At 40.9% G+C, this 15,271-nt stretch overlaps 1 protein-coding gene across 3 annotated transcripts in view; it reads left to right on the top strand.

The window, feature by feature from the left end:
• Nucleotides 1-15,271, top strand: part of Sumf1 (sulfatase modifying factor 1) — an 86,745-nt gene that overhangs the window by 11,956 nt on the left and 59,518 nt on the right. For all 3 annotated transcript variants that reach the window (XM_071605919.1, XM_027931912.2, XM_027931913.2), the window contains exon 3: nucleotides 1,828-1,902. In XM_071605919.1, coding sequence (XP_071462020.1) covers nucleotides 1,828-1,902 — 75 coding nt within the window. The remainder of the gene's footprint in view (nucleotides 1-1,827; nucleotides 1,903-15,271) is intronic.

The raw sequence follows: 15,271 nt of genomic DNA, 5'->3' as shown, positions 1-15,271 counted from the left end.
TTATTCTTTGAGAACCAGACCTTCTTTCCCAGCCTGGGAGCTTGGTTCGTAGTTTTCCTCTGCTTGGAATCCACAGCTGCTTTACTTATCCTCTTTTTATAGGTCTGTCTCCTTCTCCTTATTTTCCTTTTTTGATTTTTTGGGAGTCAGGGTTTTGCTAAGTTGCTGAGGCTGACCTTGAACTTTCGATCCTCCTGCTTCCTTCTCCTGAGTGGCTGGAATTGCAGATGTGTCCACTGTGCCTGGCTGCTGCTTGTTCTTGTCATCTCAGCTTGATTGTCACTTTTTCAAGGAGACTACCTCTGTTCACTCTGTCAGAAGGAGGCTTTTGTTGAACTTTTTTTTTTTCTTTTTTTTAACCTTACAAGGTTAAATGAAGTTATAATCATTTTTTTCTTTCCTCATTGGGCATGATTTTTTTCTGTATCAGCACACTTAAGCACAATGAAGACAGGGATCATGCCTTTCTGATATTGACCTTGTGTCCCCTCATTTAGTTCCAAATCCAGCGCATAGTGGGTGTTGGGTAGATAGTGTTTGTGGAATGAATAAATGGCTTGGGTTCTTAGGCATGGTGATGTCACCAGCAAATACAGTAAGAACATCTGGGCTGAGGAAAGGATGATAAGCGCCACTCGGAAGGGGAGCTTGAGGTGCCAGGGTAAGGCCTAAAATGCAAGGATGCAGTGCTCAGTCAGTCTCATCAGGTGAGGACAGCATGGGACCGGGGCAGAGCTCTGGAGTCATGGGAAGTGCTGGCTGTAATTAAAGTAACAACATGGGAAGTTGCCCAGCGGTTGACCACTGTGTTTATCTGGACCCACTAGTGTCAGGACTATAGGTGTGACCTAGGCAGAGTTTTTGAGCCTTGCCACAGCCCCCAGAATCAGAATCCCCAGGGATGGGGAGCAGCAGCCTCTGGTTTTCACAGGCCAAGGTATGATCACAGAGCTGGAGGCTGCTGGCCCAGTGTGAGAAGTGCAGAAAGCAGGGACAGCGCTCTGAGAAGCCGCAGCATCTTAGGAACAGTAGGAAGAGCCCGTGTATTTCAGGGGATGAGGATGAATAGGATATATGGAGGAAAACCAGAGGAGGAGTAGAGTCACGGATGACAAGGGACAGAGTACCCGGTTTTCAGAACCAGATCTCACGCAAGGAAGAGAACCAGGTCTGTGAAGAATTGAGACGTTCATATTAAGTAGAACTATTAAAGTTCAGGTTTCCATCTAGTGCTTAAATTAACCACTTGATATTTATAAACACATTTAATACCTTGGTGGAGCCAGAATGTGTCAGAATATCAGCAGTGGCATTTAGTTATTTTTGCTGAATTCCAGGAGGAGGACAAAGGACAAGGCTGGGTTACACAGTCTCATATGTATAGATTTCTATTATTTCCCTGGGCTATTTGTAAACTTGGGTAAATGTGAACAGTTTGTTCTGAAAAGCTAATCTCAGCACCCTGTGCAGGGGTATATACCTGTAGTTCCAGAGACTGGGGAGGCTGAGGCAGGAGGATTGCAAGTTTGAGTCTAGCCTGGGTAACTTAGCAAGACTCTGTCTCAGAATTGGAAAAAGGGCTGGGGACATAGCTCAGTGGTAAAGCACTCTTAACAACTAAATGAAAACAGGTTCAAAGAGCAACATTAACCTGTTTTAAGAGGGAGCCAGATGACTATAAGTCATTTCTGGGTCTTCTGGGAAGATGTAGGAAAAACTCAGGTTCATTGGGAGAAGAATCCCGTTAGCAGTGTGCAAAGAAGATGGCCTGCGTGCACCACATCACTGCAACCTTCTCTGGGTTTCTATTTCTTACCTTCCCTGTAGGCTGAGAAGTTTGGCGACTCCTTTGTCTTTGAAGGCATGTTGAGCGAGCAGGTGAAGACTGGCATCCAGCAGGCAGTAAGTAACCTTTAACAGGCTCTCCTACTGCTCATGGCTCCTTGGAAAAGGTCTGGGGGAGAAATCCAAACTCAAGGACCCCCTTCCTCTCCCTCCTAACACCTGGCCATTCTGTGGCTACAGATTTGCCCAGAGTGCCAGGCCCACAGACGGATGGTATCTGAGGAAGTGTCTGTCTGCCTTCTGTCCTGGGCGTCTCAGTTATGCATTGTGTTCCTAAGTGCAGCTCCAAACACTGGTGGGTGTCCCTTATCATAGGTGTGTGGAGAATGGAGAGCCAACTGAATGTTCCATTTCCATGCTCTTGATATCATCAGGGACCAGGTGGAGACGGAGCTTCCTGTTCTGACATTCATGAACTCACATGGTCAGAGCAGTTTCCACAGAGGGCCCCTTTGCTGCAAATGTTCATAATGAAGGCTGGGGACTGGTCCTTACAGGCAGGGGTGTACTGTGTCATAGGAGGACCCATGGGATTTGAACTAGGTGTGTTTCTCTTAGACTGGAAACGGTGCAGTGTGCTTCCATAATAATAGAAGTATTTCATACATTGGGTGGACGAGTGAATTCACAGCACTATTTAAATAATTACCTCCTTGTTCTTTTGAATGTTGATCAAAATTAGGGAAGATTCAATTTTATGTTAGCTGTACTATTGCAGTGTATATATAGAGATTATGTATGTAATTATATTATGATTAATTTAGATTCCTGTACCAGCCATTTCAGCAGGGTCGTGACGTTTATGCATTTGCTTGTGTACATATCTCACAAAAATTTAAGAACAAGGGAAGGTGTGAGGCCAGGCTGGAAAGTCACACAGCAAAGGGGGCAGAGAATGCAGAGGCAACAGGAGACAGAGGGGGAGGGGTTAATCTACTCAAGGGAGGCTGACTAAGATGCAGATGTGTTGGGTATGGTGGCATGGGCCTGTAATCCCAGCAGCTCCAGAGGCTGAGGCAGGAGTATCGCAAATTTGAGGCTAGCCTCAGCAACTTAGGGAGGCCCTAAGCAACTTAGAGCCTGTCTCAGAATAAGAAGGAAACAAGACTGGGAGTGTGCTCAGTGGTTAAGCACCCCTGGGTTCAATCCATAGTACCAAACAAACAAACAAACAGATCTGAAGATGAATCTAGTTCCAACCTCCCTATAGTTTCCTTTGAATTATTGCCTGCATTTCATCTTTTTATTATTCTCAGTGCTGGGGATGGAGCCCAGCATCTTGTGCATGCTAGACAAGCGCTCTACCACTGAGCTCCACAGTCCCACTCCTGAACTTCATGTGTTGGCGGCATTATGTCCTCTCTGGAGAGTAGCACTACCCGAAAAATTGAGCTATCCTGGCTCACATTTTCTTTCTTTCTTTTTTTTTTTTTTTGAGCTAGTGCATTCCACATTTTCTTTCATTTCAAACTAATGTAGCAAGACTTGATGTGGGAGGGGAATAAAGTAAAACAAGACTTAGTCTCAAACCATGTTTTAGTGAGTCAGGTCACTTTTTCTGTATTTGAGATAAGTGTTTGAAAAATGTGATTTGGCTCCATTTGAATTTCACATTTTCTTTGCTCTTTGCAAGTTTGTATTACAGGTCTGTTATGTAATCTGATCTCCCCATCTTTTTTTTTTTTTTTTTCCAAGGGCTTGGTGGTCAATTCTGGCTGGTGTTGATGACCCAGCAGCTTGGGATATGGTGTCTTGTTTTAAGATACAGAGTTGGGGCGAGGGAGGGCATATGTGCTTATTTCTGTTCTTTGTGCGTTCAGATACAGGACATCTTGTCCCTGGAGAACCTACAAACACATTGGGCATGAAGGCAGAGGTGAATTATTGCTGGGCTCCAAAGGTGCCCTTGTAAGTGCATAGGGAAGTGTGTGTACCTGTAACCAGGACGAGGACAAGTACCTCTTACTGGGTCTCAGTGTTGTCACTTGCTTAAATGCTCATAATGGAAAAGCAAACCTTTTAAGCTTGTTTGGAGAAGGCTGAATGAATACAATCTGTGGGTGATAGAAGAGCTCAGGTTTGTTTTCTTCATCTCCTGAGGCCTGACTTAGTTTGATGCATCAGATCTCTCCCCATCTCAGTAGTGGGGTTGAACCCAAGGGCTGTACCACTGAGCTACACTCCAGCCCTTTTCTAAAATTTTGAGACAGAGTCTCCCTAAGTTTCTTAAGGTCTCATTGAGTTGCTGAGGCTGGCTTTGAACTTGTAGTTCTCCTGCCTCAGCCTCCCCAGTCGCTGGAATTGTAGGTATGCCCCATCATGCCTGGCACTAGATCTTTTTTAAATTCAGTGTTTCTAGAAGCATAGGACATGAAATGATTCATAAGATAAATTTAAGATGATATTAGGTGGTATATGGGAAAGCATAAAATCACCTTGAATCATATGATGAGCAGTATCTTCCCTTTTCAGATGTGTCTCAAGATTTGATTAAGTCATAGAGTCTCATTTGAATGCTGTCATGTCCTTACCATTTAAAAAAATTTAAAAATATATTTATTTATTTATTCTAATTAGGTATATATGACAGCAGAATGCATTTTGATTCATTGTCCACAATTGCAGCACAGCTTTTCATTTCTCTAGCTGTACAGGATGTAGCGTCGCACCATATGTGCAGTCATGCATGCACCTAGGGTAATGATATGTATCTCATTCTGCCATCTTTCCTGCCTCCATACCCCCTCCCCTTCCCCCTCCCCTTTGCCCGATCACAGTTCCTCTATTCTTCCCCTGTCTCTGTCCCTGCTGTTATGGATCAGTGTCCACTTATGAAAGAACATTCAGTCTTTGGATTTTCGGGATTGGCTTACTTTGCTTAGCATGATATTCTCCAACTGCATCCATTTACCTGCAAATGTCATAATTTTATTCTCTTTTAATGCTGAGTAATATTCCATTGTGTATATATACTATAGTTTCTTTATCCATTCATCAACTGAAGGGCATCTAGATTGGTTCCACAGTTCAGCTATTGTGAATTGAGCTGGTATGAACATTGATGTAGCTGTCTCACTATAATATGCTGATTTTAAGTCCTTTGAGTATAGACCCAGGAGTGGGATAGCTGGGTCCAATGGTGGTTCCATTCTAAGTTTTCTAAGGAATCTCCATACTGCATTCTAGATTGCTTGCATTAATTTGCAGTCCCATCAGCAATGTATGAGTGTGCCTTTTTCCCCACATCCTCACCAACACTTATTGTTGTTTGTGTTCTTGATAACTGCCATTCTGACTGGTGTGAGATAAAATCTTAGAGTAGTTTTGATTTTCATTTCTCTAATTACTAGAGATGTTGTGTTGAGAGCCGGTCAGAATGACGCCTGGCATTTGTTGATCGATTGTATGTCTTCTTCTGAGAAGTGTCTGTTCAGTTCCTTGGCCCATTTATTGATTGGGTTTGTTTTTTTTTTTTGATGGTAAGATTTTTGAGTTCTTTATATATCCCGGAGATGAAAACAGGGCTTGGAATCTTTCTCAGCTAAAAATTAAATAGTATTACTTATTTTCATTATTTATTTTAAATGTTGCCTTGCATTTATGCAGGTTATGCTAGTGATACAATGCTCCCCCCCAACTTTTGAAGACCTTTTTATTGCAAAATAAAATACAAATGGAGAAAGGTGACATAACAGAGGGGTAGCTTTCTGAGTTATTCTAGGGCACATGTCTGTGACCATCACACAGGTCAGGGATTAGAATTTGGCTACCTAGTCCAGCAGCCCCAACTGTCCCTAAGGTAGCCCCTATCTTGCTTTTTAAAGCAGATGCACCCTTAAGTTTCTTTCTAGTATTATCACCCAGGTTATGTCCCAAGTTTAACCTTACCCATTTTAAGGAAACCTATGTCTTTTGAGACTCTTATAATCTGTAGGTTTCCTTTCCGTTGCCCCATCCCCATGTCTTCCCTCCTGGTTTATCCCTTGAAGAATACAGGACCTGCAGACTGGCCCACATCTGAATTTTGCTGATTGTGCTCTGACAGTGCAGTTCAGCTCTTCTGTCTGTCATCGGTGACCTGCTAATTGGTAACCACATCCTCAGGTCTGATCAGACCCATGTTCGCTCCATGGCAAGACATTAAAGTGGTGTCTTCCCCCATAGGAGGCATCAGATACGTGCTCTTTCAGCTTCCCTTCATGCTAGCTATTGTTAATGCCTGGTGGCTAACTCCAGGAATTTATTGGGGGTTGTAAGAGTGATTATCTAAATAGCTCTTTTTCGTTTATTTATCTACTCTTTTCATTTATTAATGGGGATATTTTCATAAAAAGGTCAGTTCTCAGGCTGGGGCTGTACCTCACTGAGGCACTGGGTTCGATCCTTAGCACCACATAAAAATAAATATATAAAAAGATATTGTGTCCATTTACAACTAAAAATAATAATAATAATAATAATAAAGAGGTAAGCTTGCTCCTCTTACTATTTTCTTAACCATTCATATGGGTCATAGAAGAAAAATAGGTAAATGAATCTTTACTAGCTTTTAAAATAATGAGTTGATTTCCCATTACTCTGTATAGGTGATGGGTTTTTTTCTTTTTTTTTTTTTAAATTGAACTTTTCATTTTTCAGGTAATTATAGATGCACATGCAGTTGCAAAGAAATGATACAGGGAGATCCTGTATACCCCTTACTATGTTTCCTCTATTGTTCTCATAGTAAATAATTATACTATATTTTCACAACCAGAAAATTGGAAATTAGTCCAACCCACTTGTCTTCATCTGATTTCACCAGTTTTATATGTATTCATTCATTCTCTGTGTGTATACAGTTCTGTGCAGTTTTATCATAAATGTAGATTTATGTACTTGGAACCAGATTTTTAAAATCATCTTTATGAACTCAGAATTTAAACACATGTTGTGGGTTTGATTCACTTGGAATCATGATCCCTTGACTTTTGAGCACTGGATGCCATTTCAAGTTCTTGGGAATCCTTTTTTTTTTTCTCTCTCTCTCTTTTTTAACAGCTATACTGAGATATAATCTACTTGCTATGAAATATAACTTTTAAAGCAAACAGTTCCCCGGTTGTTTTACCATGTATGTATGGAGTTGTTTTGCCATGTATGTACCATCATCACAGAATGGAATAGGACATTTTCATCAGCCAAGAAAGAAACCCTTTGTCCACTTGCACTTTACTCCCCATTCTGACTTTCTGCTTTGGACAGCTGATCCTGATCCCTTTTGAACTGACCCTAGGAACCCTTTGTAGCTTCTTTGCTTTTTCTAAGGCAGGATATATCACCCTCCCCTGCCTGGAATTGTCCATTACTCTAAGCAGACATTACTTTTTGTAGAGAATAGTGTTTCTAGAACCTTCTCCAGGGTCCCGGTGAACTTGCTGCTGTTAGGTTTATAGTTGTTTCTAGATCTCCCAATGGACAGAGCTAAGATACAATGCCCTGTGAGTCCACATTGATACTTCAGGTTTTTAAACCTGTTCTGCATGTCATCTTTTTCTCCTTTTTTTTTTTTCCTTTTCTTGTCCCGACACCGGTAATCCAGATTCCCAAGGACATAGGGGATAGAATTAGAGTAGTCCATAATTACTCATTTGTTTTATCCCAGATTACATACATAACAGTCTCAAAATAACAACACCAATGCTATCATCACCAGTGTAATTACCGAGAACAGGTTTAAAAAAAACCCAGACTTTTATATATGCTTTTCCTGTTTCTCCCCAGTTTTAAAATAGTCACACTAGTTCTGTATTATTGGAACATATGTCCATGCATAGAGTACTCTCTGCTTTTTAGCTCCTGTTGAAGCTTAGCTATCCAAGGATCCACATGGTTGGTGCTTTGTGACAGTGTTGCCCCAGTCATTTGACTTGGCAAAGCTCTTCTCCACCAGGTTCTTCAGGGAGCGGCCAGGGGACATTCATCTCCAGACTTTCACATGGTGACAGTGCTTTGTTAGTACTCTTTCTACTTCACAGTCACTTTTGTTGGACATGAAATCTTTAGTTCACATATATTTTCCTTCAGTGTTTTACATACTTATTTTTCTTTTGGATTGAAGTGCTGTTCTTCGAAGGGCCGCTGATAATCTCATTTTCTTCATCTTTGGAGTTACTCATTACTTTTGCTTGACAACCCAAGGATTTATTTTTCTTTATTATCTAGTATCTTGCTGTTGGTCCTTGTGGTTAGTGTTTTTCACTTACAGTTTGCTTTTTCTATGTGTCGTACTTTCACAATTTTTTAAACATAAAGAGAATTTTAAATAAATTACTATTTTCGTGTCCTATCTTCAGGAATCTGTAGGATTTTTTTTTTAGATTTTTTTTAATTGTAGGTGGACACAATGCCTTTATTTTTATTTATTTGTTTTTACGTGATGCTGAGGATTGAAACCAGTGCCTCACCCTCGCTAGGCGAGTGCTCTACCACTGAGCCCCAGCCCCAGCCCACGTAGGATTCTTTTTACCCGTTTTTAGTGTTCATTCTTTCTTTTAAACAATTTTTATCTTTTTCTTTAACATATTCTTCCTTTTTGTCTTTTGCCTCTTAAGCAATATTTCTGAAAAGACTTTTTGTTTTATTTTCATTTGTATTTTTTTTTTAATTTCCGTACCTCATCTGAGTTCACAGATTAGGATTTATTTTATTATTCACATATCATTTTCTTAATGCCATTCCCATCATTTTGAAACCGTGTGCTGGATTTTTTTTTTTTAATTTGAACACATCTTCTGCTCTGGTTTGGATATGGTTTGTCCCCAAAGTTTCATGTGCTAGGAACTTGGTCCCCAGAGTGGCAGTATAGACAGGTGGTAGACCTTTTGGCAGCAGATCCTAGCCAGCTCCCTTGCGCAGGCCTGTAATGCCAGCCTCAGCGACTAAACAGGGTCCTAAGCAATTTAGTGAGATCCTGTCTCAAAAATATAAAGGGCTGGGGATGTGGCTCAGTGGGTCAGCTGCCCTGGGTTCAATCCCTAGTATGAAAATAAATAAATAAATATAAAATTGATAAATAAAATAAGAGGTGGAGCCTATTGGGAGGTCATTAGGTCATTGCAGGTGCTGCCACTAAAAGGTTTGCTGCTGGTCTCACCAAGGTGAACTGTGAGGAACGAGCAGGCCTCACCTCTGAACCCCCCTCTGGCTTCCCGTCTTGCCACATAATTCCTTCCTCTTGAGTGTGCTCCCACCATGATCCCATCTGCCATGACATGGTGTATCCAAGGAGCCCTCCCCAGTGTCAGCACATAGTGGTGCCGAGTTCTGGGGCCTCCGGCACCGTGAGGGGGTTCCTGGGGCAGGACTATTGAAGCGTGTTCACTCCTTCTTCCTGTGGGCTCCCCCTCACTTGTTATTGGTGGGCACAGTTCCTCTGGTTGTGCTGTTCTTCTCAAACTGTCCTGTGCTTTTCTGTGACACCTGTTGACTGCTGGGGATTTTCCAAGCTTATTGCTCTGGAAAGGTCTGAGTGAGGAAGAGGTATTTGAAGGGACCCTTGCAGATGAGGAAGAACTCATTTTGGAAACCACAGGGCAGAGCCTGCAGCAGAGGGTCTCCCGCGCCCATCACTAACTCCCCCCTTCAGCCCTGTGTGGTCAGGTCTCAGCTGACCCGCCCTGGGCTGTCATTCAGAACACCCTCCTGACATCCACATTCCTGTGGCTCCTCGTGCCTTCCTTTCATAGTGTTCATCCACTTATTTGTGATGACACTTATTTGTGTAGATATTTCTTGAATACTTTACCCTCTCTTAGATTCATTCTGTGAGGGTAGGTGGGAATTCACGTATTGTCCTCAGCACAATAACTGTCTCTTAATAAGCACTTAATATGTATTTGTCAAAAAAAAAAAAACTGAAATCATGCCATTGGGTATCATCTGTCAGGCATTTAGTTTTTGAAAGCCGCAGGACTCAGACCTGATGTGACCTGTGTCGGTTACACAGTCAGCTTTTCCTTGGTGAGAGACACTGGTCTGTCATCAGGGTTAAGGTGGGTTCACGGTAACTGAGTTCTGGGAGAGGCAGTCCAGGCCTGGCCAATTGGATAAGATAAGAAGGTAACACTGTCTCTTGTGCCTTTCTGAAGAGAGCATTTGTTCACTTGACTGAGCAGTCAGTGTGGCATGAGCTCAGGAAGTGAACCATGATAAGGCTAGAGGAAGAGAGCCCCATACAAGAGGATAACAGACACAGCTTCTTTTTTTCCCCCAACCCATTCCAAGGCACTTGATCACAATTAATATATCTGAGACATGCTGAGCCCCAGAGGTTCAGATTAGAAATGCCTGTGTAAGGTGTCCATAAATTTCTTTTCAAGTCATGGGTCTTTTGATGCTTAACTGGGATTAAGAAATAAAAATGGTGGGCTGGGGTTGTGTGCCTAGTGTGGTGAGGCACTGGGTTTGATCTTCAGCACTACATAAAAACAAATAAAAAATGAAAGCTTAAATTTTTAAAAGTTAAGGAAAAAAAAAAAAAAAGAAAGAAAAATGGTGCTGATATCTCCTGGCCCCAAATGTCAGGGTTTCACCATCCACCTCCCTAGAGAAACAGGTAGACTGTTGATCAGAAAGCCTGGCCAGCTTCAAGATCAACTTAAGAATAAATAAGAATTTAGAATGAATAGAACTTCCAAAATGACCCAGCAGAAAAGCCTTCCTCTTATAGGTGAGCCATGGCCCAGGAAGGGGAAATGGTTTTAGTCAGTTCTAGATCTGCTGGAGGGGGCACCTGTTGCCTGCCACTCTTCCCACCACAGACTTCTGCTTCAACCCTTCAGCCAGGAGTTGATTCTCTCACTACAAAAGGATATTTCACTGAAAAAACTGTATTTAAATTGGTGTTTATCCAGAAGAGGGCCACCCAAGATGAGGTGGGGCTTGAGCCAGGTAGTGGGTTACAGAGGGATCTGAATGTCATCTTAACATCAGTTAGAAGCCATTGGATCTAACTAACATTTTAGAGAGACTACTCTGGCTTTGTGATAGTCCAGGGGAGAGGTGATGGTGCTGGGAGGCAGGGTGGTTGGAGTAGAGATGCTAAAAAGTGGTCTGATATTTGAAAATAACTTCTGAGAACCTAGAAAAGGAAAGAGGAATCTAATGGCTTTTGGATTTTGGCTTGAGGAAACTGGGGAGAGATGGGGATGCCCTTAACTTTGAGATGGGAGAGCTTAGAGAAGGTTGAATGGGCTCCCAAACCTAAAGAAGACCTAAGAGGTGAATGAGTGTAGCTTATTCTACAGATGTTTGAAAGGCGAATGAAAGAGGAATTTGATTCATGCTATGTGGCCCCTGGAAACCTAATCAGGGCAGCAGGTGGGAGGTCTCTGGGAGGGATATCAGTTTAGCTGTAAATCAGAACTCGGTTTCTTAGAAGGATCTGCATGTGATGGGCTGCCCATCAGAAAGTGATGTCTGACAGATTGTTCATACTGAGACTGCGGGGGACCAACTGTTGGTTGCATTATATGGCTTTCTGCAGATGCCTGTCTCTAACCATGGGACAGAAGTAGGTCATCTCAAAATGTGAGCCTGGGTTGCCTTTGCAACAAGAGCGCCTGTCCTTTTATTATAGTGCTGTGTGGGGTGAGGATGCTTTTCTTTTTTCATTGTTTTTCAAATAATAGGTGCTGCTATGGTTTGGATATGGTTTACTAGGAAAGTTCACCTAGTGGAAGCTTGTGCCCAGTGGTATTAAGGTGTTGGAATCTTTAAGAGATGGGTCCTAGTAGGTGATCAGATCATGATGGCACTGCCCTTGGAAGGGTTTAGTGCCCATCTTTTAGGAAGTGGGTGAGATCTCATGTGCCTGGATTGGTTCCCAAGAGAGCTGGTTGTTACTGTGTGAGGCTACCACACGTGCTTGGCCCCTTCTGCATGCATCCAGTTTCCTTTCCACTTACCTACCATGTTGTGATGCAGCCCAGTGACCGTCATTACACTCAGAGCCATGCCACTTGGACTTTCTAGCCACAGAATCAAGAGCTCAGTAAGCTTCTTTATTTATTATCCAGCGTCGGGTGGTCTGTTATAGCAACACAACAATGGACTAAGACAGCTGGGATTATTTATTTGGTCGATTACTCCAAAGGCAACCTGTGTAGGAGAATCTTTTCTTCTTAGATCGCCTTGTCTAAGTTTCGTTTTCTGTTTGGCCCTTCTTCTCAGAAGCTTCGGCGTTTGTAAAACATCAAGAAATAACTCAGATGCAATCAAATGGCATTCAGACTGTCTTTAATTCCCCTATCTCATACATTGGAAAAAAATGTACAAGTAAGCCATTAGCAATTTAAATATCCTAAATAGATCCCCCTTCTAAAGAGTTCTAATAAATGCCTTCATCTGGGATGCCATGATTAATACATATATACTCAGTTCTCTTTCCAGAGGGAAATTACCTATGCCATAAATTAATGTGATGACACCTCTATCACCACTGGACAGATCTTCCAAACAAAAGTTGAATAAGGAAACTATAGAACTCAATAACACAATTAATAACCTAGACTTAATTGACATATATAGAATATACCACCCAACATCAAGCAGTTACACTTTTTTCTCAGCAGCACATGGATCCTTCTCAAAAATAGATCATATATTATGTCACAGGGAAACTCTTAGACAATACAAAGGAGTAGAGATAATACCATGCATCCTATCTGATCATAATGGAATGGAACTGAAAATCAACGATAAAAGAAGGAAGGAGAAAGAATACATCACTTGGAGAATGAACAATAGGTTACTGAATGATCAGTGGGTTATAGAAGACATCAAGGAGGAAATTAAAAAATTCTTAGAGATTAATGAAAACACAGACACAACATATCGGAATCTATGGGACACATTGAAAGCAGTTCTAAGAGGAAAATTCATTGCTTGGAGTTCATTCCTTAAAAAAAGAAAAAACCAACAAATAAATGATCTCATACTTCATCTCAAAATCCTAGAAAAAGAAGAGCAAAACAACAGCAAAAGAAGTAGAAGGCAAGAAATAATTAAAATCAGAGCTGAAATTAATGAAATCGAAACAAAAGAAACAATTGAAAAAATTGACAAAACTAAAAGTTGGTTCTTTGAAAAAATAAACAAAATCGACAGACCCTTAGCCATGCTAGCGAAGAGAAGAAGAGAGAGAACTCAAATCACTAACATACGGGATGAAAGAGGCAATATCACAACAGACACTTCAGAAATACAGAAGATAATCAAAAATTATTTTGAATCCTTATACTCCAATAAATTAGAAGATAGTGAAGGCATAGATAAATTTCTTAAGTCATATGATCTGCCCAGATTGAGTCAGGAGGATATAGACAACCTAAACAGACCAATATCAATTGAGGAAATAGAAGAAACCATCAAAAGACTACCAACTAAGAAAAGCCCAGGACCGGATGGGTATACAGCAGAGTTTTACAAAACCTTTAAAGAGGAACTAATACCAATACTTTTCAAGCTACTTCGGGAAATAGAAAAAGAGGGAGAACTTCCAAATTCATTCTACGAGGCCAACATCACCCTGATACCTAAACCAGACAAAGACACTTCAAAGAAAGAAAACTACAGACCAATATCTCTAATGAACCTAGATGCAAAAATCCTCAATAAAATTCTGGCCACTCGGATACAAAAACATATCAAAAAAATTGTGCACCATGATCAAGTAGGATTCATCCCTGGGATGCAAGGCTGGTTCAATATACGGAAATCAATAAATGTTATTCACCACATCAATAGACTTAAAAATAAGAACCATATGATCATCTCGATAGATGCGGAAAAAGCATTCGACAAAGTACAGCATCCCTTTATGTTCAAAACTCTAGAAAAACTAGGGATAACAGGAACATACCTCAATATTGTAAAAGCAATCTATGCTAAGCCTCAGGCTAGCATCATACTGAATGGAGAAAAATCGAAGGCATTCCCTCTAAAATCTGGAACAAGACAGGGATGCCCTCTATCACCACTTCTGTTCAACATAGTTCTCGAAACACTGGCCAGAGCAATTAGACAGACGAAAGAAATTAAAGGTATCAAAATAGGAAAAGAAGAACTTAAATTATCACTATTTGCAGATGACATGATTCTATACCTAGCAGACCCAAAAGGCTCTACAAAGAAACTATTAGAGCTAATAAATGAATTCAGCAAAGTGGCAGGATATAAAATCAACACGCATAAATCAAAGGCATTCCTGTATATCAGCGACAAATCCTCTGAAATGGAAATGAGGACAACCACTCCATTCACAATATCTTCAAAAAAAATAAAATACTTGGGAATCAACCTAACAAAAGAGGTGAAAGACTTATACAATGAAAACTACAGAACCCTAAAGAGAGAAATAGAAGAAGATCTTAGAAGATGGAAAAATATACCCTGTTCATGGATAGACAGAACTAACATCATCAAAATGGCGATATTACCAAAAGTTCTCTATAGGTTTAATGCAATGCCAATCAAAATCCCAACGGCATTTCTTGTAGAAATAGAGAAAGCAATCATGAAATTCATATGGAAAAATAAAAGACCCAGAATAGCAAAAACAATGCTAAGCAGGAAATGTGAGTCAGGCGGTATAGCGATACCAGACTTCAAACTATATTACAGAGCAATAGTAACAAAAACAGCATGGTACTGGTACCAAAACAGGCGGGTGGACCAATGGTACAGAATAGAGGACACAGAAACCAATCCACAAAACTACAACTATCTTATATTTGATAAAGGGTCTAAAAGCATGCAATGGAGGAAGGATAGCATCTTCAACAAATGGTGCTGGGAAAACTGGAAATCCATATGCAACAAAATGAAACTGAATCCCTTTCTCTCGCCATGCACAAAAGTTAATTCAAAATGGATCAAGGAGCTTGATATCAAATCAGAGACACGCTGTCTGATAGAAGAAAAAGTTGGCTACGATCTACATACTGTGGGGTCGGGCTCCAAATTCCTCAATAGGACACCCATAGCACAAAAGTTAATAACTAGAATCAACAAATGGGACTTACTCAAACTAAAAAGGTTTTTCTCAGCAAAAGATACAATAAGAGAGGTAAATAGAGAGCCTACATCCTGGGAACAAATCTTTACTCCTCACACTTCAGATAGAGCCCTAATATCCAGAGTATACAAAGAACTCAAAAAATTAGACAATAAGAGAACAAACAACCCAATCAACAAATGGGCCAAGGACCTGAACAGACACTTCTCAGAGGAGGACATACAATCAATCAACAAGTACATGGAAAAATGCTCACCATCTCTAGCAGTCAGAGAAATGCAAATCAAAACCACCCTAAGATACCATCTCACTCCAGTTAGATTGGCAGCCATTATGAAGTCAAACAACAACAAGTGCTGGCGAGGATGT

Source organism: Marmota flaviventris, chromosome 20 (genome assembly GCF_047511675.1).
Source record: "Marmota flaviventris isolate mMarFla1 chromosome 20, mMarFla1.hap1, whole genome shotgun sequence".
In the NCBI taxonomy this organism is placed as follows: domain Eukaryota; kingdom Metazoa; phylum Chordata; class Mammalia; order Rodentia; family Sciuridae; genus Marmota; species Marmota flaviventris.
The sequence above is the reverse complement of the archived record's forward strand: the minus strand, read 5'-3'. Positions and strand labels throughout refer to the sequence as shown.